Source organism: Gallinula chloropus (genome assembly GCF_964237585.1).
Source record: "Gallinula chloropus genome assembly, chromosome: 1".
Classification (NCBI taxonomy): domain Eukaryota; kingdom Metazoa; phylum Chordata; class Aves; order Gruiformes; family Rallidae; genus Gallinula; species Gallinula chloropus.
Window position 1 is genome coordinate 85,910,925 of NC_140085.1, and position 26,598 is coordinate 85,937,522.

General features: G+C 39.7%; 1 protein-coding gene across 1 annotated transcript in view; it reads left to right on the forward strand.

Annotated features, from left to right (window-relative positions):
- Nucleotides 1-26,598, forward strand: part of MAN1A2 (mannosidase alpha class 1A member 2) — a gene marked incomplete at both ends in the record, with an annotated part of 140,871 nt that overhangs the window by 109,710 nt on the left and 4,563 nt on the right. Inside the window, 3 exons of the mRNA XM_084279553.1 lie at nt 3,949-4,064; nt 10,079-10,298; nt 18,747-18,919. Of these exons, the coding sequence (XP_084135679.1) occupies nt 3,949-4,064; nt 10,079-10,298; nt 18,747-18,919 (509 nt within the window). The remainder of the gene's footprint in view (nt 1-3,948; nt 4,065-10,078; nt 10,299-18,746; nt 18,920-26,598) is intronic.

A 26,598-nucleotide genomic window follows, 5' to 3' on the forward strand; every position in this document is an offset into this window, starting at 1 on the left:
GATTTTTTTTTTGTCAGTAAGTTTAAAATTTATAAAAATAATGATATGAAATGAATATTTTTCCCAATTGTGTATTGTTTATTAAGAAGAAGATAGCCAGTGTTAAACAGGATGTAAACCTCTTGCAAAACCTGAGCAAAAATGTTGCTATAAGCTGTAAATATCTTTGTCTTTTTATTAAAATTTTATTTGGCTATTTCTGGCATGGAGGAAGCTTATGAACAGGCTGGCTGTGCACTGGTTTGCAAACAACATGCTTTCAAGTGTGTGACAAACCAGATAAAATACAGTGCTTTTTTTGTATTACTTTTGGATGCAGGAGTTGGAGGTATTCTTGGCAGCTGCAGCTACTATGTCACTTATTTTAACATAAGACTTCCTAAGGAATCCTTGACTGTAATCCTTTCATGTTTGCCCAGTCATCTGGGCCTACATTTGAAAAGAATGGGGAAGGAAAAAACATCGTAATTTCTCTCGACTGGAAGGAATCAGTGCTCTAGAAATGTATACGTGTCATCGAACAGAGTATGTGGCTTCTACCATATTTTATAGGCCTTCATACTTCTGTTCTCTTTGCTATATTTGTTTTTGAAAAGAATATTACTTCAGGATTTTACTGGGAAATACTTCTTCACAGTAAAAACCTTTAAATGAGACAAAGCTAATGAAATAATTCTTGTAGACTAAATATGTGCAAAATTAAGTCAACTTTTAAATTTGCAGAATACGTAAAAGCATTTTAAACATATTCTCCTCACAGCTGTATACTGGAGAGTACCCAGTGCCAAGATGCTATTGTAAACTCAGTTATTCAAGTCATGATTTGGTTTTTTTTAGTACTGTGGATTGACATGCAAGGTTAGGGCTGAACCAAAAAGTTCAAAATATTTTATGTGCAAAACATTTTTATGAGGAAAATGAGTTGAAGCTCTGAATCCATCTGAGCTGTAGCTCAAATAGCAGGAGAGAGTGGGAGAGTGGTAACCACTGTGCACTTTCTGGTGATAATTTGGCGTAGAAAGCTCTGTTTATAGTAGAGAATGGTATGTGATAACCCAAATCTACAGTTTTCACTCACTATATATTTGCTAAGGAATCTTGACAAATATTTCTTTGTGAGAGCAAGTTGTCAAAGTCCTGTAATCTATCACAAAAGATTTTTTTAATTTTCAGTCATTTGTAGAAGAAGAATACAAAGTCATTTATAGAAGAATATACAAAAGGCAGCAAATTCTGCTTCAGTAACACCTGACACTAGCAGAAGACCTGAAAAAGACCTTGCCACAGGTGCAGTTAAGGCAGCTGTTTAAGTTAAAACTTAGTTGAGCTGCTGTGCCAGCCCCCTTTTCACTCCTATTCTGTTTTGCAGGTGGGGAGGGGGTCAGGGCAATAGACAGCTGTATCTCACTGCAGTCAGTACCCTTGAAATACAGCTTCTGTGTGAAACATCTCTGTCTGTGATGTCTTACTATGTGTGACCACCAAAAATATTTCCATCTCTTGTTTTCCTGCTGCTGAAGAGAAGGAATAGAATCAGTCTGCCCTTTTTGATAGGTCCACCCTTGGTCCACCTGTGAATGGCATCTGCTGGGAAATGGTGGAGCCTTAAAAATTCCTAATAGTTCAGAGTTGGAGTGAGGTATGTGAAACGGGAGCTGCAAGGTCTTCAGCAGCCCTTAGCCTTACCATGTTTGCTTCTTACCCTCTGAGTGTGGGGAAGTTTTGTACCGGAGAAGCTTATGCAGCTCTGTTCTCTGAACGCATGAAGAAGGTCCAAAAAGCGCTGTCTAGGGGATGGCTTAAGTCCTGTGTGTCCTGATGCTACTGGTTCCTGTGTTCCCTGTACTTTCATTTAAGATGAGAAGCAATGTGGAGGAGGAGAACAACTGCTGACAGGAAAGACATTTCTCAAGTGACTGCTTGCAGAAGTAGATGTAAAACAGGTTGTGTTTCTGATAATTGACGTTGGAAACTCACTTAGAATGTGGGTTTCTCTGTTTAGGAAATAAACCTTTTCTATTCACCTTCCTGTTCTTTTGCTCCCTGAACCATGCAGGAGCCTGCAGCAAGACAAATGCTGAGGGATATGTAGCAAACCTTGTCCTGGTTGGGGACTGAGTGCATCTGTGAAAGAAATCTGGCAGAGTAGCAGCACTGACTCAAATGGCAGAGCTCAGCTGGGGAGGAGGCAGCAGCTTAACAGAAGTAGTTTTGAACCGTGTCTCTTGTGAAGGCAGTCCCTGAGTAGTCCTGACATGAGTCGTAACTTTGAAGTCTTGGGATGGTTTGTTTATTTTATTCTGGAAACAACAGGCCCTGAGTTCTTGTGTCTGCTTGAGAATGTAATTGTGCATTGAAGGAGAAATTTTGATCCCTTACATTTGTGGAAGAAAGTGACTTGTGACCTCAGTGCCCTCTTACAGATCAGAGCTAGAAAGCTTATGAAAAACTCATTGTTTGTAGATAAATCACCAAGCAGCCGTGTGTGAAAAGGCTGTCTAGGAGTTGCTGAGAAATAAGAGAAGGGCATGAAATAATTTGCTCCAAATTCAGAACCTGAAGCCAAATGGAAAAGCTACAGGTTTCCCACATGCTCCTTCCTTTGTTTAGAATTGCCTTGGTAAGTAGCAGAGGAGTCAAGAGGCAGCTAGAAGAGTTAGGATAGAAGCATCTACCAGCAGTAACCTCCTACTCACATCTTCAGAGGCAAGCAGACATGCTGGGGCAAGATGGTGCTTGGAGGGAGAAGGAACAGAAGGAGAGCTCCAACCTCTCTTTTACACCTTTATCCAAAAAAGATTGTGAATAATACCACTTTTTTGAGGTACTTTGGAAGAAGAAATATCATCTTTTTTTTTTTTTTTTTTTTTACCCAGTAAAAGGGAACACGAATGACTATCACAGCCCTACTTTAGTTCACTGAATTTCTGGCATTGTGACAAAAGTTGGTTTTAAACATTTCCTTCTCCTAACTTCAGCAGACTGAGGCTGTTCTGGTGCCAGCGTTTTGGGGGCTGTAATGTTGGGAAAGAAAAGGTCATGTGCTGTTCTTGTTGGAGTCACTTATTAAATCTCATAGTGTGTATTGCTTTTTGAATGAAGGGTGTACCGAGGTTGGAACAGGAGCTCCGAGACCAAGTCAGACCATCAGTAGGTTTTTTGTGGGGATGTATGGTAGGTCACCCATAGACAAACGTAGGAAGTTCTCATGTGGTCTGTCAGCACAGAATAGCGATGACTTTACTTGTGAAGAGCAACCTCTGCAAGGAAAAAAAATGGACAAAAAAGAATTATCTGTGTTAAACCCTCCGTTTTATGTGGTGGTGGGTAGTCAAGCAGCCTTCCCTTGTAGCGTATGCCACAACTCTGCATGGCTGCTCAGGCACAGAACAGAGCAGGGCTTGTGTTGTACACTGCAAAGGCAATTTGCCTCCCTTTTGAATGAAATAATTTAAATAAGAATATTTTCTTGGAGAAATTAATTAGCCTGTTAAGTAACTGCCTTGTTGGAAATAAACCCTCCTGTAAACATTGGATTCTTTGTAGTTCATGGCATTTTATAGCCAGCCACATGACCTGTTGCATCCTGAATACAGAGATGTGTTTTCTATAGACACTTTTTTAATATGTATGTATTTATTCCTTTATTTAAAATTACACCTTCCCCCAAACCCAAGCAGCTAAACAATTAGGTTCTGTGGAATGAGGTAAAAACAGAGTTTAAATTACATTTTTGATATGAGGAATAACCTGTGTAGAATGACAGATAGTGAACACACACAGAGAGCAGGTTCCACACCTATGAAGCTGTCCTGCTAAACAAGCTTAGAATATTGATACTTCTGCAACAATAGACCTTAAAAACATAAGTTTATATTTTGAATAAATTTAAGGTGCTATTATATAACAACTTCAACCTATTTTTTTTTTCCTCTTTCCCTCCTACAGATCACACATCCGTGGGCGGGCTGGGAGACAGTTTTTATGAATATTTATTGAAAGCCTGGCTTATGTCAGACAAGATGGACACGGAGGCAAGGAAAATGTACGACGATGCAATTGAGGTGATTATAATTCATTGAGTTTTCCAAAACAGTGGAACTTAAAAACCATCGTTAATACCTAAAAACCAACAACCACCCAACCAAAGAAAAGCCCAAACACAACCACACACATCACAGGACTTGTTTTGGTTGCGTAAGTTTTAAGAAATCAAGTGATGAATAATACTGGCTTTCACTCTGAGTAGTTTAAAAAGTATTATTGTGGAATGCATCTGATGCAGATTATGGTGCTAAAAATGATCAGCTTGTCCAAAAGAGCCTTAGCTATTATTTCTGTTTATTAGAAAGAGATCTAACAATCATAAGTTATGTGTAGAACGACCAAGCGACTTCTTTCCTCCTGTGTTCAGAATCATTCTAGGAGGTGAAGACCTGCATTGTTTTATTCTTTAAATTATTTTCAAAAATATTTAGATCTTATATTCCGTGTTTGTGTTGTAAAATGTAGTTCATACCTATTCCTTGCTCCGTGGTTCTTTTGTGATACAGTCTTGCTCCCTCTCTTAGATCTCTTAGATCCAGTAGTGCTTGCCCAAGCAGGGCAGTACTGCAGGATGGGATTTGGGTGGGGGCGTTTTTCTGATGGCTCTGAGTTTTATGCTGCCCACCTCTTACTTTCTCAGTTTCCCCATACACAGGCATCATCTTTCATCAGGCCCATATATACCAAAATGCCTGTGCTACAGTTCAGGCACATAGAGAGTAACTAAGGAACTTTTAGTGAAGTTAGGTGTGGCACCACCAGCAGCAGGGACTATGTAGTCTTCATAGAACCATAAAGAGTTTTGGGTTGGAAGGAACCCAAAACTCTTCTAGTTCCACTACCCCTGCCGTGGGCAGGGACACCCTCCACTAGACCAGGTTGACCAAAGCCCCATCCAGCCTGGCCTCAAACACTGCCAGGTGTCTTGTCCAAGTTCAGATATGTGCTTGATGGCTCACTTGCTCCATGCTCTGTGCATGACATATTTCTTTCAACAGAAGATTTTAAAGCTTGGTTTTAGTGCAGTCTCCTAAAGCAAAACAGCTGTTCCTGAAGTTCTCAAAATTTACATTTAAAAAGTTGTGTAGTGAAAGTTCTAGTCTGAAATTGCTTTGAAGCTGTAATATGTCTTATTCCTGACCTGAAATTGATTATATTCGGCTCTCAGCTACTTGAACTTTTTCTTTCCCTTCATTGTTTTAAAGGATTATCTGCATCATGTAGCTGGTTACTGATAAAAGTAAGATAGACATTCTCTCCTGAAGGAGAAATGCATGATTTTCTTTAGTTTCTTAATATAAAACAGATTTTGAAATCCTTCTTAAGCTTTTTTCTAAGTACTTTCCAGTGTCATCAGTATGGAGACAAGAACGTAGTGATGGTTTTAATATCTCGTTTCTTCTCAGTCGTCTTCCTTTCAGCCAGCCAAGAGCTGTGTTTGCACTCTTATCCTTTGCCTGGCACTGTAATCCACTTTACAGCTGGTTTTACTCTGAAGTTGGTTATAGTCTTTTTGATTTACTGCTTTCCTACTACTGTGATTTACATTCCTGATACCTCAATGTGTGACCTTGTATTCATCTCTGTTAAAAAACAATTGTTCAGGCAAAACCCGTTTTGTCACTTGTTCTGAATGATTTTACAGGACTGACTTTTCCTTTATCGCTATCTGTAGCTCCATCAATTTTGGTGTCACCTGCAAATTTTTTTTAGCATTTGTTTCTTGAAGATCGTAGTTAGAAGTGCTGCCTGACATTGAATGAAAGTATTTTTGCCACATCTTCATGAGATGAGGATTTTTCACAATTTTTTCGTTTACTTCAAATTGTTCTAGCAAGGCAGCTTTTAGCCTGTTCATATTTGTTTAGGACTAATATTTTGTACAGTACCAAGGAAATTCCTGCAATTCTTAATGTCAGTATTCACTCATCAATAAAATTTATTTTAGAAACCACATCATTCATTTTATGATTGTTCTATTAACCTTTAAAACTACTGTTAAATCATCAGTTACTTCCAAGTCCTTTTGAACTCTTTTAGCTTTCCAGGCTTTCTTAGAATCATAAAATCATAGAATGCTTTGGGTGGGAAGGGACGTCAAAGATCATCTAGTTCCAACACCCCCTTCCATGGGCAGGGACACCTTCACTAGGTCAGGTTGCCCAAAGCCCCATCTAACCTGGCCTTAAATGCCTCCAAGGATTAGACTTCCACAGCCTCTCTGGGAAACCTGTGCCTCACCACCCTTATAGTAAAGAATTTCTTCCTAACATCTAATCTAAACCTACCTTCTTTCAGCTTAAAACCATTGCCCCTTGTCCTATCACTACATTCCCTGGTGAACAGTCCTTGTATCACTTTCCTGTATGACCCTTTTAAGTATTGGTATACTGCAATTAGGTCACCCTGGTGCCTTCTCTTCTCCAGACTGAACAAGCCCAACTCTCGCAGCCTGTCTTCATAGGAGAGGTGCTCCAGCCCCTGATCATCTTCGTGACCTTCCTCTGGACTCGCTCCAACAGCTCTGTGTCTTTCCTGTCCTGGGTACCCCAGAGCTGCATGCAGTACTCCATGTGAGGTCTCACAAGAGCAGAGTGGAGGGGCGGAATCACCTCCCTCGACCGTGGCCACGTTGTTCTTGATGCTTCTGAGCTGCCATCTCATGTTGAGCTTGTCATTGATCAGCACCCCTAAGTCCTCCTCCTCAGGGCTACTCTCAATCCATTCACCACTCAGCCTGTAGTTGTGCTTGGGATTGCACCACATGCAGGACCTTGCACTTGACCTTGTTGAACTTCATGCAGTTCGCATGGGCCCATCTCTCCCGCCTTTCAAGATCCCTCTGGATATGGCATCCCTTCCCTCCAGCATGTCAACCTTACCACACAGCTTGGTATTGTCAGCAAACTTGCTGAGGCTTACAGTAGATAGGATAAAAGGGAAAGTTTATTTCCTCTAATTTAAAGTGCTCACAGTTTAGGAACCAGAATAAAATATTTTAATAGTAACCACAATGGATGTTAAACATCAACTGTTAAACTGTTGATCAACTGCTGTCAACCCTTACCCAGGCCACCACATGCTTCATAACAAGAATACAAACAAGTTTTGTATCTGTAACCTCTCTCTTTTATATAATTGTAAAGGACACTTCATTTTGATGACCTAGGATGTAGATTCATAGTGGTGTTAAAGGCTGAAATTGTGAAATATGTGGAGAATATTTTTCAGTGATAAATATTGACGGTAGGCCTCAGCACTTTGATTTCAATGTGGACTTCCCAGCTAGTCTGGTTTAAAATGTCTTTTCTCCTCACATTGTCTGGAGGATAGGGAAGCTTCCTTTTGATCTCTTGCCTTTAGTAGGCTAATCTATTAAGCCTCACAAATTTGATTCTTGCTCTTTCTTATTGCACAGCATTAGATAGCTAAAAGGAGTATTCAGCAGTGTGTTTGACTATCACAACATAGCAAGTTCTGCTGCAAGACAGCTCAGAAAATGCTAGGTTTTGTAGTCACAGCAAGTGTGAACATGAGATAGAGAATATTTGGTTTTTACATCTCAGTCTATTGTTTTGGGCATTTCACAGGCTAGGGAATCTTCTGTCATCAGCTAATCTCTTAGTTGATGTGAACTACATCTTTTCTTTGTGAGCTTAAATATACATGTCCACTCTAGTGCATGCATACTCCTCATGGTCCAGCTGGATGTCATTGCTTTACAAATGTAACATTTACCCCAAACTGCTCAAGCTTTTCTTGCCCACCGGGCAGTCTTTCCAGCAATGCTCAGCTCTTCCCTCTTAATTACTGTAAATTTAAATTGTTTTTTTTTATACAGTTAGCAATCAATGGGTTGTTGACTGATACAATATTTTGAGAAAGTTGCTCTTATTTTCTTTCGGGGGATGCTTCCTTTGTGACTCTTAAGATGTAACTTCATAACTAAGTAGCTGATGGAACTTGATTTGCAGATTTCAAAAGCTACCCCTTATGCAAGATAATGATATTCAAGTTCAGAAGATGTGTTGTCTGCTCAGAAGAGGGAAGCACTGCACCTAGATGATGTTCTTCAGTCAAACCTCTGAAAGCATGTCAAGAGTGTGAAGGAGTGGCTCACAAAGTACATAAATTTGGCCTTTGCAGGCTCTCCTGGTGGCAACCACGGAGATTTTGTCTCCCTGAAAATGCTCCTGCAACCATTTATTCCTCAATAGTTTGAAAATTACAAAAAGATACAATTCAAAAAGGATTTTCAGACAATGTTTGGAAAAAAATGTTTTCCTCCAGGAAATAAATAATCCAAACCCTTTTAAGCCTTTGTGTTCTTCATAGTAGAAGTGACTTTCCTTTGAAAATGGCTCTTCAACCTTTATGTACCATATGGTTGAAAAAGCCTTGTAATCATCATAATGTATTTTTGTCACAGTCTAGGATAACTGAATCTAGAGAGCTAATGCTACAGATCTTAGTATCATCTTCAGTGGAAGAATTTTTAGAAGATCCAGTCTTTCCTGTACCGGTACTTTCAGAACAAGTGAGGCTTGTACAGGTAACCACATCAGGCTCCCTAGCAGCAGAAGCCACTGTATCATGCCAGTCGTCAATCCCAATTTCATGATTGTTAGACAGCCACTCTGGCAGCTGTCAGAGACTTACTGGTTTGTGCTCTGCTACTTATTCTGCGTTCTTCTCACTGGACTCTGCCATAAGTACAAACTTCATATCCATCAGTGGTATCAGTGAAGAAATTAACCCAAGAGGAATGAGAGACCAGCACTTCTCTTTCGTTACCTTTAGAATGCTTTTGTTACCTCAGTAGAGGGAAATGGAGAAATTTCATCCAAATGATCACAGAATCACTATGTTGGGAAAGATCTTTGAGATTGAGTCTGACTGTACCTGTCCTTTACCAAATCATATCCCTAAGATCCTTGTCTACCCGTCTTTTAAATACATCCAGGGATGAAGGCTCAACCCACATTACAAGTAAGGAGCAGGGCCCTACTGATGACAAGCAGTCTTTTCCCTGTAATCCACTGTAGTGTAGTTAGTACAGGTCTTCACCAACTCCATGTCTGAGGTGTAGATTCACATCACTATAACCATTCAGGAAAGTTGCTGCAATCAATAACATATTCAGAAATCCATACAGAAACACTCAGAAACAACTATTTCAGATTACTGTTTATATTATTGTCTTCTCCAGATGAGGCTCCTAATCTGAGAAATTCTGCCTAACTGTAATTTTGATAATTTTTTTTTTTTAGAGAAGTTTTCTGTTGAAAACTTCGGAAGTCTGTCAGATGTTATATCAGTACCTGGCTGGGAGACTTCCATATTATCAAATGTTACTGGGTTCAATACAGCTGCTTTAACAGTCCTGTGTCACTGAAGCATTGGTTCTAACAAAAAACCACAAACAAACCCCCTCCAAAACCCCCAAAAAACCAAACAAATCAATCTAAATATCTACTAGACTCACAGAAGAGCTTGAAGGTTTTTATTTGTCTGTTTTGTTGAAAACAAAAGACAGTCTTACTTTTTCTATTTGGGGGGGATGCTATCTCGCTGTCCACTCCTAAACTTGAATTACAAGTTGAAAGCTGAGTAATCTATGTATTTGTTGCTTGAAGTTTTATTGTGGTGAACTACAACGTTTGCACTGTGTTGGTAGCAAGGATGCAACTGTGTGCAGCAGACATGACCTCCACGTTCATGATAACTGCTTCAGTTATATGCAGGATCTTCTGCCTGTGTGTTGCCAATATATCTAGTTTTGGTGCAAAATGAAGGTGTGGAATTTAGGGTGTATTTTGTTGTAGGTATCGGAAAAGTAATAAAGAGAGTTAGTAATTCACATCTGTACCATATCCTGTGGATGGCAAGGAGAATAGTAAATGTCTTTTTAATGTCACATTAATCCTTCAACTCTGTTCAGCCTTGGATTACTTTGAGCGGTCACAGGCCATGGAGTATGTGGAACTTGCATGTGAAACAGTATTTAAAAGTTGTCTTAATCTTCTTGTAGGCCATAGAAAAACATCTCATCAGAAAGTCCAATGGAGGCCTGACCTTCATCGGGGAGTGGAAGAACGGGCACCTGGAAAGAAAGATGGGCCATTTGACCTGTTTTGCAGGGGGAATGTTTGCCCTTGGAGCAGATGGTTCCAGAGATGATAAAGCTGGACATTATTTGCAGCTTGGAGCTGAAATTGCACATACATGTCACGAGTCGTATGACAGGACAAGTAAGATGTATTGCTAATACAGTTATATCAGTAGTTGAAATACAGAAGTTGCAGTTCTTTTTAAGATACGTTGTAGACCTGTGCCTTGTCTAACATGCACTAATTTTATACCAGTATAATTTTTTTAACATTCACGTATTTACTTCTGATCTACCTCATGGCAAGTAAGTGTAAAACAAGACTTCACATGGTTCCTTCCTGCATGTTGATCCCTATTTTTGGATCAGTCAGCTAAGGTAGGTACAGGGAGAAAAGCGTGTGTATTAACTCTTGTCCTCCCACATACATAGGGGAGTTTTTCATTTCATGTGCGTTGGTCTGACAGTTATGTAGAGTGAAAAATTTCTAAGTACACCTTATATTGATTTTAGTACTAGTACATTCTGGGTAAGTACAATTAAACTAGAGAAGAGGGAGATCAATATGCAAACAGTGAGATGGCCCAAGACCTGATTAGTCAGGAGGCAATATCAGACTTTACACTTGGCCTGGAAGTTTCTCGAGTTCAGTCTTTTGGACCAGGTTTATTTTACATCTTTACATCAAGTGACCTTGATACATAAAGTTGAAGTGTGCTGGTTATACTTACAGTGCCTGTAAAGTCATAAGGCACAATTAAAACAGAAGAGTCTCAGAATAGTTAACAGGAAGATCTTGGAAGACTGGACTGTCAGCAATAAGTTCACTAGGATAAAGGCAGGAGCTCTTTCTCTAAACTGAGGGTTGCAAAATGCCAGTATAGTCCTAGTTTGTATCAGGTGAAGATTTTCAGCAGATATAAGAGAAGCACTTCTTAGAAGACATGTGTAATTTGTCATCCAGAATACGCAGTACAAATCTGAATTTCAAGCAGAAAAAATGGAGAAGGACCAACAGAATGATTAGAGCGACAGAGCTGCTATCTTACAGTGGGAAAATAAGAGAGGTCAGCCTACTCAGACTAGAAAAACAATGCCAAAGGAGAGAATAAATTTGTTGTCATCTCAAGTGGCAAAGACTGAAAAAAAAGTTATTTTAAAATATAAACAACACAGTTGTACAAAGAGCAAACTTTGTAAGCTCACCATGAAAAAGATGTAGGTTGAAAATTGGAAATGGCTTTGTGTAGTTTATAAGAGAAGTGATCTTCCAAAATTACTTTCCATTACAAGTAATAGTAACTATAACTAAAGCAGTTTTATGGTGAGAATACTTGTATTTATGACAGGATTACATAGTATCATTGTATAATTGCCTGTCAATTTAAAGAATTTAGTCACATAAGTGATACTTTTACCTGGGCAGCAACAGCATTAAAAATGGAGAAATTAAAAACATAAGGGTGCTTGAGGAGAAAGGTAGGACATAGTAGCTGTTGCATTCTGAAAATCATGTTTAATTCAGCACTTACAAATAAGCAATGCTAAATTTGTAGTTGTTTGCAGTCCTAATTTTATTCCTTCAGATGCTTATTCTGTACCCTAAATAAGTCAAAAGATGGCAGGGGGGATAAAAGTTTTGGTTACATTTTTAATGACTGTGTACGAACACACACATGCAAGAAACAGGCTGAAAGATGTACAGACAGCTATAAATTTGCAATGCCCCAGTTTTCTTTTGTTCAGTCATAGTCATGCACTCTCAGGAATGTGGATGTTGTTTTTTTTCCCCTGGAATGATTTTTCAAAGAAAATAAAGAACTGTTACATGCAAAATGTCAACTTCATTATGCTTTAACAGTAGGATTTGAGACATAATTGTACACTTTAATGACACAACTAGGTAGTTGCAGAAAAAAACTCTCAGAGGACAGGCAGTCATCCTGGGTCAGATAATAGGTTTATGTTTCAGTCAAGAAAGGGGAGACCCTCGTTTCTTTTTCCTATAGGCTTGTGAGAACTCTTGGTGTCCCCGGAGAAGATAGCAAGGTACTGAGGCTGTATGCTGAGGATAGAGAGCTCTTTTCTTCAGCCAAGCCAACCAGAGCTGTTGTTTCCTGTATCTTCTCAGCATCTATAATAATAAACTACAGTATGTGCCTGGGTTTATAATATTTTAGAATAAAAATGCTATGAAGCAACCTACATTTCCATAAGGGCTCAGCAAGAGTGGGGGGAAAAAAATAAGCTGTTTCAAGGTCCAGGCTCAGCAAAATCAAAACAGGATTTCAGAGAACAAACGCGCTTCTGGAAAAGTAGGGCATTGTATTGCCAACTGGCAGCAACCTGTGGCACGTATTGCAGGTATGAAAGCCTATTTAAAAGGAAAAAAAAAGATATTTCAGAAAGCTTCAGGCGAACTAAATTCTATTTTTGCATGGTGACATGACAGATGATTTAAGGTGTATGACTTCTGGGTTTTCAGATAAATTGTTGAAGTAACTTTGATCTGGACAGATTTTACCAGTGTGAGAATAAGTAAAGTGCTCTTGGCTTGCAATGACAGTCTACATGCCTGTTAAGCATTGAGGTGATTGTCTGCCATGACATTTGTGGCTGGAAGTTCTTGATGTGGTTTTAAGGCAGTAATAGTATACTCCCAGGTCTTTTCCCTCTCTCATGCATTATCCTATATCTTCAGAGAAACTCGATCACCCTCTATAGACAGAAGATTTGTGGTGATTTCACTCTTCTTTAACAAAACAAGACTTTACTTATTTACTAGTGTACCCCTTCATTTGTTCTTGTCTGTTTGCCTCTCTTCATTTACCTGCCTTTAGAATTAAAGTTACCGTAATTGATTAGAGAAGTCACCTGTTGAACTACAATTACTTATTGTTTCTAAGACCATCCCTCTGGTCCCTTGGATACAGTTGCTTTTGTTGATGCTTTCTAAGACCCTTGAGGTCTTAGGCTGTATGAATCCTCCTCCATTTCCTGGCCTACACCTTAATGTAGGCATTCTGTTGCCACCTGTTTTGTAGACCTTGATGGTGTTTAGGAGCCATTGCTCCAGAAGGCAGTTATGAGCTCTTCTCCCAGCTGACAGGAGGAGGAGCAGATTGTGTTGCAGGAATCTCACACAAAGCTAGCTGGGTTGCAGTTCTAACCCATTCCCCAACTCAAATACTTCTTTAAGTTCTCCATACACATGAGGAAAAGATGTGTTTTGCCACAAATTATTTGGGGAAGGTTGAGGACAACCCTGCACATACAAAAGCATTGTGCTTTTTCACCTCTTTACTGGTGTATGTCCTCTGCTGCCAATCCTTTCTTTCCATTTTGGCGACAGCAGTCACTTTGCCATGTAACCAGCACACATTGCCAAATGGTCTCAGATTTGCACGGTCATGTTGCAGACTGACTTACTTGCCATAGCTGTGGCATCATTGGAATGAGATCTTTCCTCTGACACTATGGGTATTCCTTAGGCCCCTGCCATGTGTGTCAGTCATCCCTTCCAGGTTGTTGCTACACCCTCTGTATTTCCCTTTCCCACTAGATTGCATTCTGTCATCCCTTAAGGTATCCACATCATCTCTCATGATGCTGTCTGCTCCACAGTGCTGATTAATACAGAGAAGTTGGAAAGTGCTTGCAACCATTTCTGGTGTATTTCTATGGTTGTTATGTCCGTATGACAACTGGCAGCACTGCTGTGTTATCAGTGTTTATGCAGGGACACAGTCTCTCTGTTCATCTGATTCACCTATTGAGGTTCTCCAGAATATCTGAGAAAAGACCTTGAACTCCTGAGCCATATGCTTGAGAAGTTACTAGGGATATCCTGAGGAGCTCAGGATCTTGCTATGGCTCTGTCAAAATCCCTGTACATTCCACTTAGGCTGAGGATCGCTCTACCATTCCCTATGGGATGCCTTTCTGATTCACCAGCTGGAGAAAGATGATGGTGTTTGGAAGGTGAGGACATGATTGTGATCTTCCTCTAAGTAAGGCATGTCTGTTTCCAGGATTCATTGAATTTGTTGACATGAAACACACCCTTCTCCCCCCCGCCTCCAAGGCTTTTCCTCTCTTCAGGAAATAGTGAATTCTTATGGCACCCCTTGGAAACACCAAGGATTTGAAAGGGATTATTGACTGTCACAGAAAACTTAACTGTAACCAAAATAGTCTTGTGATACATAATCTATGCAAGCTTCCTACCTGCTCTGCTTTTCTCTGTACTGTAACTTATTGATAACAAAATCCATAAATAGTAACAAAAACAGCTTTCCAATGAAATTGAAGGAATTAAAAGACTGCTGATAAACCAACCTGAATCATTAGCTTTCATAAATATTGTAGATATTAGGTTAATAAACAAATCTATATAGAAGAGAATCATAAAATCTTTCAGGTTGGAAAAGACACTTAAGATCATCAAGTCCAACCTAGCACAGCAAAGTCCACCACTAAACTATGTCCCTAATCACCACATGTACACATAGTGGGGGATAGTGAGTCCACCACTTTCCTGGGCAGCCTGTTCCAGTGCTTAACAACCCTAACATCCAATCTAAACCTATCCTGGGACAACTTGAGGTCATTTCCTCTTGTCCTGTTCCTTGTTACTTGAGAGAAGAGACCCACCTGGCTACAACTTCCTTTCAGTAAGTTCTCTTCTCAGTCGCCTTTTCTTCAGACTAAACAACCCCAGTTACCTCTGCTGCTTCTCACAGGACTGGTGCTTTAGACCCATCACCAGCTTTGTTGCCCCTTTTTGGACACATTTCAGCACCTCAATGCCTTTCTGGTAGTGAGGATCCCAGAACTGAATACAGCACTCAAGGTATGACATCACCAGTGCCCTTGGGGGAGGATCACTTCCACTGTCCTGCTGGCCACACTATTTCTATTATAAATGGGCAGCATATGTTGATTTATAGCACTTGGTATTTTTAGTAAAATGTTAGTCCTTATATCTAAGAATTTTCCCAGCCGTTAGCTGGTAACACATAAATTATTGACTGACTACAGACAGATTATTTTAGGATAAAGTTCTTTCAGGTGTCTTTAAAGTTTCTGACAAGAACTGTCCTTAGAATCAGAGTACAGCATTTGCTGGTTTTATATGTGTGACAATTCCAATGCAAATAATCCAGATGACAAAGATTTCAGCTGAGACGTTGTCAGGGTATGAGTAGATGCTGTCTCTATCACAAGACTCAGTAAGCAACTAAACAGGTAAAGATGGTAATAATTAGTTACTTTCATGAGAAGTGTAAAATAACAATGTACCTTGATGCAACAGTTCAGACATTCTCAAACAAAAGTATCTTGGAGGGTCTCTTCCTCAAATTTTATATGAGCTAGAACCTAAATGGTATTACTGTAATTAAAAATCCTTTCTTACTTTTAGGAAATTTGTAGCTGAATTGAGTGTAGCCTTACCAGAACACACACAGAAAATTAAGCAGTTTTTACAAAATTATTTCTAAAATTAGATATAGAAATATTTATCTAGAGGTTTGAAGATTTGCCCTTATTTTCTGCAATACTAAGTACAGCTCTTGTTGAAGTCAGCTTTAAATCAGTTAAAATCTCTTTTTCAGTGGTGCTGGTTGAATGTCGCAATTTTGCATTGTGATGTAAAATCGTTTCTCATCTGCTCTCCCTGACTAGAAATACAGCCTATCAGCCCCATTAATGCTAAAATAACTGGGTTAAAGTGTGACCCAGCATTGTAAAATGGCCGTAGATAATTCTTTGCCCCAAGAAGGTTCTGTGTTCGTAGTAGTTTCTTTGGTCACCTATTGGTAGAAGTGCCATAATTAATTTTACATCCTTGGTTTCAGCTAAAAATTCACTGAGATTGTCACAGTCTGCAGGGATCTCCCATCCTTGGGTGGTGCAATTTCTTGGAGTGCCCAATAAGGTTAGAAGTAGATATGAGTAAATAATATAAGATATAGCACAGCAGCAGGCCACAAAGCAAGAGGTGGTGTCATGGATTCTGTAGGTGATGCATCATCAGAACTGCCTAAAATCCAACATCTTTGGTGGATAAGAGTAATAAAGCTGACAGGGTTGCCTGATTTCCAACAGTCTTTTTTCAGAAGTTCTTTACTAAGGCCTTTTAGATGTTAAGCAGCTCTAGCACAAGCTGCAAGTACCTGCATGGGGGGAAAAAATGGTTGCTGTATAACAGATAAACACTAGTCAGCTCTTGCAGTGGACAAACAGTGGTTACCCAGTGGTGCTCTGCTATGCCTGATATGTATTTATACACAGATAATATGTGTATATATGTGCTAGATTTATATTATATTTACATTTTATATTTTAGTATGTATACCTATGTATAAGTAAAACACATATACATATATACACATATAGAAATGATCAGAAGGGCAGGAACAGTAGGCTAGGTGTGCTGATGATAATTTCAAAAAAGCTGTTCAGGGTGGCAAGGATGAAAGAAAGCTGAAAAATTGCACCAGGACCTTACGAGGTTGAGTAATTGCATCATAAATTACTAAATTAAATTCAGTGTAGTTAAAGTGAAAAAATTATTTCTAACCTCACATATAAAATGATGAGCTCTTAACTGACCATTACAACTCAGGAAATTGCTCTTGAGATTATGAAAATGTCAGCTCAGTAGCGGTCAGGAAAAACAAAGTGAGGAAGAAGAAAATAGAAAATGTCATTATGTCACTGTATTAATCTTGTCCACACTTTTAGTGCTGTCTTCAGGCTGGTCCTCACATTTCAAAAAGGATACAGTAGAATTGAAAGAGTTGCAGAGAAAGGCTAGAGGGAAAACTGAAAGTGTGGAACGGTTTCCATTCAAGGTACAACTGCATCACATGGTGTTCCTCAGTGTGGAAAAGGAATGGTTTAGGTAAGATACAACAGATTTGCAGAATCAGCAAGGGACTGGAGAGAGGAGAAAGGAATCAGTTGTTCACTCTCTTTGCTAAGAGAAGAGGGTCTATCAAATGAGTATAGAACCAAGCTGGAAACAGAAAAAAACAAAATTGGTTCTACACCCAAGAGGTAGTAGAGATGTGGCACTCCTTATCGGAGGTTGTTTTGGATGCTTAAAGCTTATGTAGGTTTAAATAAATACATTTAAGTAGTTGGGAAAATAATCTATTAAGAATTACTGACCACATTAAAAAAAGGTATGCCTAATTTTGGAGAAGCCTTGAGCTCAAAAAAGTTTGAGACTGATAGAAAAGCTGTAAAAAGGTATCTCATATGCTTGGCCTGTTCTTCCTCCTTCCTATACTGGTCTGATTTTGGCCACTGTGGGGGATGTGATACTGGGCCAAACCACAGTCTGGTGTGTGATGGCCATTCTTACATTCTTAATTTTGGATAGGTAGAACTCTGCATCTCATCTCATGGATTTTTGTTGTAAAATATGTAATTTTTTTTTTTAAACTAAAACAGGTAAGATGGCCCATTTGAATGAAGTATCATAAACATTTCCTGATGGATGTTTCCTTACCATGTGTGTTGCTTTTTTCTGTTTGCATCCAGAGCCATATTCCCTTGAAACAAAAAGATTAAGGAACTTTTTTCAAATTTTTCTGCAGGGGTACATACTGAGAGATACTCATATTTTCCATTGTAGTGTTCTATGGTTCTCCTTTCAGACTCATGAGACCATGGTTAATTTCAGCCTGTAGCCCATAGGGATTATGTGATTAATCTCTGATAAATTTTAAAGCTCAACTGCAGCTTGAAAGTTCAACACCTTAAAAATTCTCTGCCAAAGCAAAGAGTGGAGTATAGCTGTAGATAAGAGTGCATGATTTATGTAAAATTTGAGGAATAACGTGTAGCTGTATAATTAAAACCAACATGTCATTGCATCATTGTATTAGGGACAGCATATCTACAGGTACCTCCTTTTTATATGATTATTTTTCTAGATGCTAGCACAGGGCTATTACAGCTTCCTTTAAGGGTTGAAATAGTGAATCTCTTAGTTCAGAGATTTATTTTCAGGTGTGGCTAAGTTTTCATGGCCTAGTTGTAAACCCTTTATTTGAGGATCACATTAGGAAGCACATCATTTACGTGACAGCTTCCTGCAACCAAGAGAGTTTGGATAAAGGCGCAGGTTATTGGACATGATGGTACCTGGTTTTGTTCCAAGATCTTTCCCTGCTGTGCTGGGTGGGATCAAAGATGTCAAAAACTTCTGTTGACCCCCTTTCCCCCACCCCTCTTCAGCTTGTAAAGCACTGATGTTGATAACTTTAATTTTATCTTCTAATTGAATGTGCTAATGTGTTTATATTCTTAGTGTTTCATTAGCTTTCAAGAGGATTACTGTGCTACTGTCAAGATAGGTAGTTTTCTCACAGGAATGGGATAAATTATTCATAAGAAAAATTATAGGCCTCAACAATAGGAAATATTTATGAGACTGCTTAAAGACAAGCTAGTTACTGCTTTTCCCGCATGCTTGGGATATAGCAGTCTCCTAGCCACCCTTCCTGCAAAGATAGGTGAGGAATAATTTTTATTGCTCTCTTTTTTTGTTTTGTTTGTTTGTTTCTTTCCTCTGCAGCATTAAAGCTGGGTCCAGAAGCATTCAAATTTGACGGTGGCGTAGAGGCCGTGGCGGTGCGGCAGAATGAGAAGTATTACATCCTAAGACCAGAGGTGATTGAGACCTACTGGTATATGTGGAGATTCACCCATGACCCCAAGTACAGGCAGTGGGGCTGGGAAGCAACCCAGGTAAATGTATTGATTGTCTGTCAGTAAAGTAATTTGATGTATTTTCGTTTCGTAGCCACTTGCATCCTTTGGTACTGAAATGCTTCAAATGGCAATTGATTCTCACAAGTTGCTGTATACCAGGGTGCATACAGGGGCATGCCCAGGGTGCATGTGGGGGTGCTTGCAGCTATTCCTGTTTTGCAACTGCTGAAACAAATGCACAGAGGAGAGACATGTTCAGCATTATACAGCTGATGAGTTTTAGGCATGGAAATGCAATCCGCTGGTCATGACTCCTACTCTTATCAGTAGTCCACAGCTCCTGAGAGAGGTAATTCATCCTGGGAAATGAAAGTGTGTTATAAATAACTTTGTTAAGCATGTGGTAGCACTCACTTTAGATTAAAGGACAAAGCTATTCTTATGGTTTCTTCTTGGTTGGCTATTAAAATACAAGTGGTAAGACAACTATTCTCAGACGATTTGTAGGCTAGAGAGCACATACATATGTATATGTGGGTTGGTATCATGGTTCTTTTTTTAGTTGTCTGATTGGAAAGGAAAAAAAAAATGCCAGTCTGTTTAGATTTTCTCAGTTATAACAGAAAATTACAACATTGGAAGTAGATCGGAAAGGGAAGTGGATAAGTAACGGCATGTAAGTCAGAACGTGTTGCTAAGGTGTTTTAGAGATTACTTTTTCGCTTTGGTCTGTTTGGGGTTTCTTTTTTTTTTTTTTTTTTTTTTTTGAGTAGCTGCTAGCTAGGTTTAAATCTCGTTGTTGTATGTATTAATCAGATTCCCAAGCATGAAAATGCTTCAGTCTTTCTCATTGGAAATGCTTGCAATGGTCTCCAGAAGCCCATTTTAAGACGCTTAACACAGACCTGTGCTCATGGTCTTGATTCATCCTTTCTACATAGATGGATAACTCCTTTGTCTGCTAGTCACAAACTTAATTTTCACAGGAAAATATAATATTCTAATTGTAAAAATTATTTGTAATCCCCCAAAGAGTTTTAAATGCTTCCTAGGACTGAATTTGCGAACCGGTTTTGGTCTCATGTTTCTCTCTGCTTCCACCTGCTGGTTTATACTGAGATTGTGCAAAACTAATTTGCTGGCCCAGCAGTTTTCTGATCATCTTCCCTGCTACAGCTCCAGCAACCTTTGGAAACACAGCACAAAGCCAATTTCAGACATGTGAATAAACTTTAAAGGTAACAAGGCACTAATGAAATATTGTGAGTATAGCTAAGGGCAATGAGGGAAGAGCAAAGGAAGAGACAAGCCAAGAGTCTGGAGAAACTTTATCCTGTGGGTAAAAACCAGCTTCACTCCAGAGATCCAGAAAAAGTACTTGTAACGTGACATCTATTTACATTCTAGTCTGTATTCATCAGGTGGAAGATATTTAAGGTGGGTTCAGCATATTTAGCTGACATCATCCCTATCCTTTCCTCAGCTCAGTTATAATTGTGTAGAAGAGTCCAAGTATTCTAAATTAGTCCTGGTTATGTTTTGCCTTCTATACTGTTTTGTTACAACCAACATCACATTACTCTGGAGAGAGGTTCCACATTTGTATTCCAGAATGCAACACCGCTCTCTCAGAAACATCAAACATTGAGTCACATCATCCCTCCTGCCCAAACTATGTGTGTTTCTAATATGACAAAAGAAAGAATGTGTGTGCCAGTGTGTGTACTACAAATGCTTGCTGATCTAACACCCGCTCCTCTCAGAAGCTATGGCTGGAAGATCCAAGCTTAGATTGGATTCTTTGTACTATGTTAAAGAATTTACAAACATAAAATGTTCAGGCCAGGAACTGTCTCTTAAGCCACACTGCAAAGCATGTCTCTGAATTACATTTTGTTCAGTTTTCTCCATTTGTCTTCATATTTTGGTCCCCATTCATGCTTTCAAACCAAACCCTCCCTTCCTCCTCCCCTGCAAACAATTTCTGTGTGTAGGGTAGGATTATATTTTATCCTTCTGTCAATCTGCATTGAAGTTATGTATATCAAGCAGCCCATGTGCCTATTTGCTTCTGTCCTTATAAAGTGCTTTTCATTGCTTGCTTCCTCAATAAAGCGTTTCTTTATCCATTATAGCCCTAGAATATTTTGGAACTCTTCATAAACGCTTCTTCATACCCCTCTCTCCCACAATTACATATTTTTCTTCTTCTACCACCATACTAACACAGAAGCTCAGAAAGCTTTTTGTTCCCCATGTTTTATGTTCCCTGTGTAAGTTCTTGTGTTTACTCCTCACACCTACTCACTACTTTCCCCTCTTCCCTAACAAACACAGTTGTGTTTATTCCTCCATTTATACATAGAAGAAGAATCTGATCTGACACACGGAGTGCTTGGGGTGCTGCTCGTGTACAACATTGTCTGCATTCACTTTTCTCTTGCCTTTCATCTGGGGAAGCATACTTTGAAATCTGTATTACAAATTTCTTGTGGTGAGATGACATTTTCTTCATCAGAAGCCCAGTAGTTCCTTTAACCTTTTGGGGAAACTGAGTTTTGTTTCTGCATTGAAGCTGATGCAATGTGGTGTTTGATAATTGAATTCTGGGTGGCCTCCCTTGTTTACTTCTTTGAACAGATGAATATATCCCTAGCAGAGTAGATTTGGGTTAGTTCACAAATACGGTAGAAGTCTGCTTTTGTCCTCTTGAGAACTCTTCTGAGATGATCCAGGATGCACTGCAGAACCACCTAGCTTTTAAGTATACTGCATTACTTAAGGTTCTTTAGCACTCCCAGACCAGATCTCTCTCTGCCTTTTATCAATGAAAATTTGTGGAGAGGGGATGGATTGTGTGTGTATGCAGATCTTTGTAGTGTACTTTATCAATTTCACTATTGGCAGCTTCTTTTTGGCCTTAATATCTGGGTTTTTGGACAAAACTGGGTCATTTTAGTGACAGTGGTGTGCTTTGACCAATACCTGGTTAGCCACGTATCTCCAAATTCAGCGTGTGTGGGGAAAAAAACAGGAAGTTTAATCTTATATTCCCTCAGTGATCATAAATCCCTGTGACAGGCTCTCTTATCTCTTTCCTGATAAAAAGAATAAAAAGGCTAATTCTTCCTAATACTGTGTTTAGCACTAGAGACAACATCCATCTCAGTTGTATCAGGCTAGCCAGATTGGGTGATGGTATGCTGGAGGGGTGACTGAAGTATTACAGAAATACGCATGCAATATATTCAGGGTAAATACAGAAGATTAGTAAAACCCTTTTTTGGCTCATTCTTTGAAAGCAATAAGAGCCATCACTTCACGATAGGCATGTAAAGCCAATTACTTATCTAAGATATGTATGAAAGAAGGGTTCAGCTATTTGCTGCGGGCTTCTGTATTCTGTCTAAGTAGGATTGTACCATGGAGGCTGCAGAGTTCTTTCAGAGTTTCTACTTACAGTGAAAATACACAAGACCTCAAGTTCAGACTAATTGAGGATTGACTGTAAAATGGAGTAGGATGTCTTATAGATCTCTACTTAGTGAAGCAAAGTAGACAGAAAAGAGCCAAGCATAGGTGGGAAGTGGAAGAAATGGGGGTACAGAGTTTATGGGATCAATTCTGACCTCCTTGTGTGTCACAGGCCCTGAAATTTCACTTAATGTAATTTTTAAGCCAAGACACTTGTATTTGGCAAGAGCACATTATTGCATATTCTTCTGTTCTAGTCTTGATTTGCATAAAGGGAATTGGGAATTCCACTTCTTTTGGTAGCTTGTTCCATTATTTAATTACTTGTGCTGTTAAAAATGTAGGGTTTATTTCACATTTGAATTTTTCTATTTTCAGCTGTCAGTCACTGGTTTTTCCTGTGGCCTCCTATACCATATCAAAATTAAAATGTCTTTTATTCCCCCTGTTTTCTTTCCAAAGAGTTTTCATAGATTGTTATAAGTTTACTACTGAGTGTATTTAAAATGCTTTAAAGCATTTTTTCCCAAACGTCTGCACTCATGGCAGTTCATAATCCTTTTTAAAAAACGAATTTTAGAATTGTGTATTTCAGGTTTGATTTTAGCCACAGCCCTGTGTGCAAAAATAAAATTATATTCCTGCTACTGTTTGCTATCGCTGTGTGTGCACCTGCCACAACATCTTAGTGGGAACTCATACTGGATTTTCTCATGTGGCCACTGCATTCTTTACTTTCCAGGCTGACTCTGCAGTTACACAGCCTTTATGTTGAAATTTAGGATTATGTGCCTGCTTATATGAAACTCATTTGGTTTGGACTGCAGTTACCCCCAGATTACACCGTTAGCTGTTATTTACCTGTGTCATTATTGCCAGCAGCAACGTTGCAGTGGTTAATGAAACTTTAGACCATTCCTTGTGGATCTCTGTGAAGAAGCAGCTCCGTATGGTGATGATTCTGTGTAGCCAGTTTGTTCTTAGAGCACTGTCAGTTTTAAGTTGAGATAGTGATACTGATACGGTATAGTGCTGCTTTGTCTTATCGTAATGTCTTACGGTACCATGTCAGTGCTTTAAGAAACTTTTATTACACTTCTGCAAGTTAACTTTATTTGCCAGTTTGTGGCTCAAGCTTGTAAGCAAGGTAGTTTTAGAGAAAACCATGCTGATTAGTGTCAATTACCCTCTTGTTCTATATTTTTTCACGTGTTACCATGGTTGGTTGGGGCTAACATCAAGTATGACATTCTAAAATAATTCAACTTGCCAATGCCTCAGTAGCATTATATTGATACCTTTCCAGTCATCTAGGATTTCCCTATATGCTATGGTGCAGTAAATTTAGCATCATTTTATCAAGGAAACTGGTCTTCAGCTCATGAGCAAAAGAGTATCCAGATGGCAAATCAGATGCTTCTATATCAAATACTCAGATCTCTCTGAAGGCAGAGCACTGTAAATTTCAAGTGCATTTTATGCAGCTTGTCCACAGCACCAAACTTTTCAGCCAATTGTCCTGAAGTTCTCTACACTGCTGAATCAAGGACAATTTGTTTATCCACCTTTGGATGAATAGCTATATAGCAGTCGTACTCAGACATTTTTCCTCTACAGTTCATTAATATCTGCAGTGTTTAGATCTCTGATCAACAAGGATAAATCCTTTGCCAATCTTGACCTCCAGTCTAGCCAGAGTCTGTGTCCCCAAAGAGAAATTTCTGAAGATACACAACTACTTAGTAATTGCAATTTTTTTTAAAAAAAATCAATATAAATTACACATTTTCTTTCTTTAGGCTTCTAGGCTAACTTCAGCAGTGCTGCACTTACTTATCTAACCATGAGATCTCTACATCAGAGAACAGAATCTCAGTGCTGCCTATTGTCCACAGTCTCCAGAATAAAAGAGTTGAAGGAGACAGTGTTGCAACAATGGTACTATTCCTTCCTTCTTTTCATCTTGCCACGTTTACTAGCTCTGGTCCAAGCTGTGGTGCACATTGTCTGGGTTGCTGAATCATAGACCAGAGGAACACCTGCAAGGTCAGACTCTGCATGGTAGAAATTCTGGCAGGATTATGATCATTGGAGCTCTCCTCCCACATCTTGCCACAGAGCAGAGACAAGGGTGTGTTCTGCAGTATTATGAAAAAAAAAAGGGTGGGGGGGGATAGTGGCAAGATGATGCACTTCATTTCCTGTCTAGAAAGCAAAAGTGCTTTGACTCTTGTTCATTCATATCACAGTGGCCTAGTGGCTGTGGGACTACAGTGGGGAGGAAGGTGTGGGTCTTTCCATAAACAGCATATGCTTCAGAAGTCTTTATGTTTACCTGCCTTGTGATAGCCAGCATCACTTGTGCCATGCAAAAGCACGCAGGCAAAGAGGTTGCCATGTGTGTGATGCCGTTGGGCTAGATGTGTCGCATCCACCTTTCTCTGCAGACTCTAGAGAAAACCTGGTCGACCCAAATCCCAACATGTGAACAGTCTCAGTGTTGCCTTAACCTGCACCAGCAACCAAATCTGAGAAAAATTCATCTAGATACTTTATCCTTGTAGGCTCAAGTCCCAACAAAAAAGGGAGTGTTTTCATCCAATCTTAGAGAAAGCTTCATTTGAGGTAAGGAATTACAGCAAGAATTAGATTTTGCCAAGACAGACAGTACTTTTCTTGGCATAAGCTCAGGCTCTAGAGCTACAGTTGATCCATCCTTTTGCCAGTCTCTTCTCTTGCTTCTTTAAAAAACTTGGTCTTTAGAAATTTTAAAGAACTTTGTACAGTGTGGATTATTCTTTGGTCCATGAACAACCTCATGTTTCCACGGGATAAAGACATATATTAAGAGAAGTTTAGCTGTAGTACCTGATGTGCTGTGACTTACTTTCCTATGTACCTTGATCATTTACATTTTGACTTTTCCTCCTTTTGGTATTGAGTGCACCCTTGGCAAGTTTGCCAACAACACCAAGCTGTGTGGTGAGGTCAACACACTGGAGGGAAGGGATGCCATTCAGAGGGACCTTGACAGGCTTGAGAGGTGGGCCCATGCAAGCCACATGAAGTTCAGCAGGGCCAAGTGGGGCTGCGCATTCCCAAGCACAACTACAGGCTCTGCAGGGAATGTGTGGAGAGCAGCCCTGAGCAGAAGGACTTGGGGTTGTTTGTGGACTGGCAATGTGGACTTACAGTCCAGAGACCCAACTGCGTCTTGGGCTGCAGCAAAAGCAGTGTGACCAGCAGGTTGATGGAGGTCATTCTGCCCCTCTGCCCTCCTCTCATGAGACCCCAGTCTCACGACTGGAGTACTATGTCCAGCTCTGGGGTCTTCAGTACAAGAAAGACATGGACCTGTTGGAGTGAGTCCAGAGGAAGGCCACAAAGATGATCAGAGGGCTGGAGCACTTCTACTTCGAAGTCAGGCTGCGTCCAGTGGCAAATTCTCCTTTGTTTCCTGGTATTTCTAGCATACAAGGGCTATAATGAGGACCTTGAAGAGTTAAATGTGATTGAATTTGTTTTCACTGCATAAAAAGGACCATCATTCAAAACTTACTTGCTCCCCTGCCTTGACTCCCCCCAGCTTCTGTTGAGTAGCAGAAGTCAGAATTAACAAAAACCTGGGCCTAGAGCACCATGTGGTGAGAAACTTCATACAGGCTAACGGGCTGAATCATAGATTGCTGAACTGCAGGTAGCTATGTTCAGTAGTTGGTAATGACATCCTGAGCCAAACATTTTCCTTCATCACTGTTCCTTTTCTGTCCCTGCATGAATCTATTAAAAGAGTTGGTGTCTGCTGAGGAAGCACTGCCAAAGCAGCAGGGAAGCACAAATAACCTGTGAATCATTTCAGAGTTGTTTCTTTGGGCCCAGTTTTAATGGCTGATATCCTTGCGTGCTGTAAGGTTGTGCCTGTGAGTGGAATAATGAAACCGCAGTAGCTCTGAGCTACTGACGCCTTCTTTCCAGTCTCCTCCTCTTCCATTGTGCTTTCTGCAGGGCGGTGTTGGAGCTGAGTAGCTGGGGGATTTGCGAATCACCAATCTATTGGCCCCTTTCTGCGTGGCATGTTTATGGATTTAAACTTCATGCTTTAAAGATAAGGGGCTTCTGTCCAGTCCAGCACACAAGATAACTTGAGTTTCAGTTGTATAAATGGGAAACAGAGTGAGCACATGCAGGAGATGAAAATGTGAGGAGAACACATCAGCTAAAATTGTTTGTAAGATTAAATC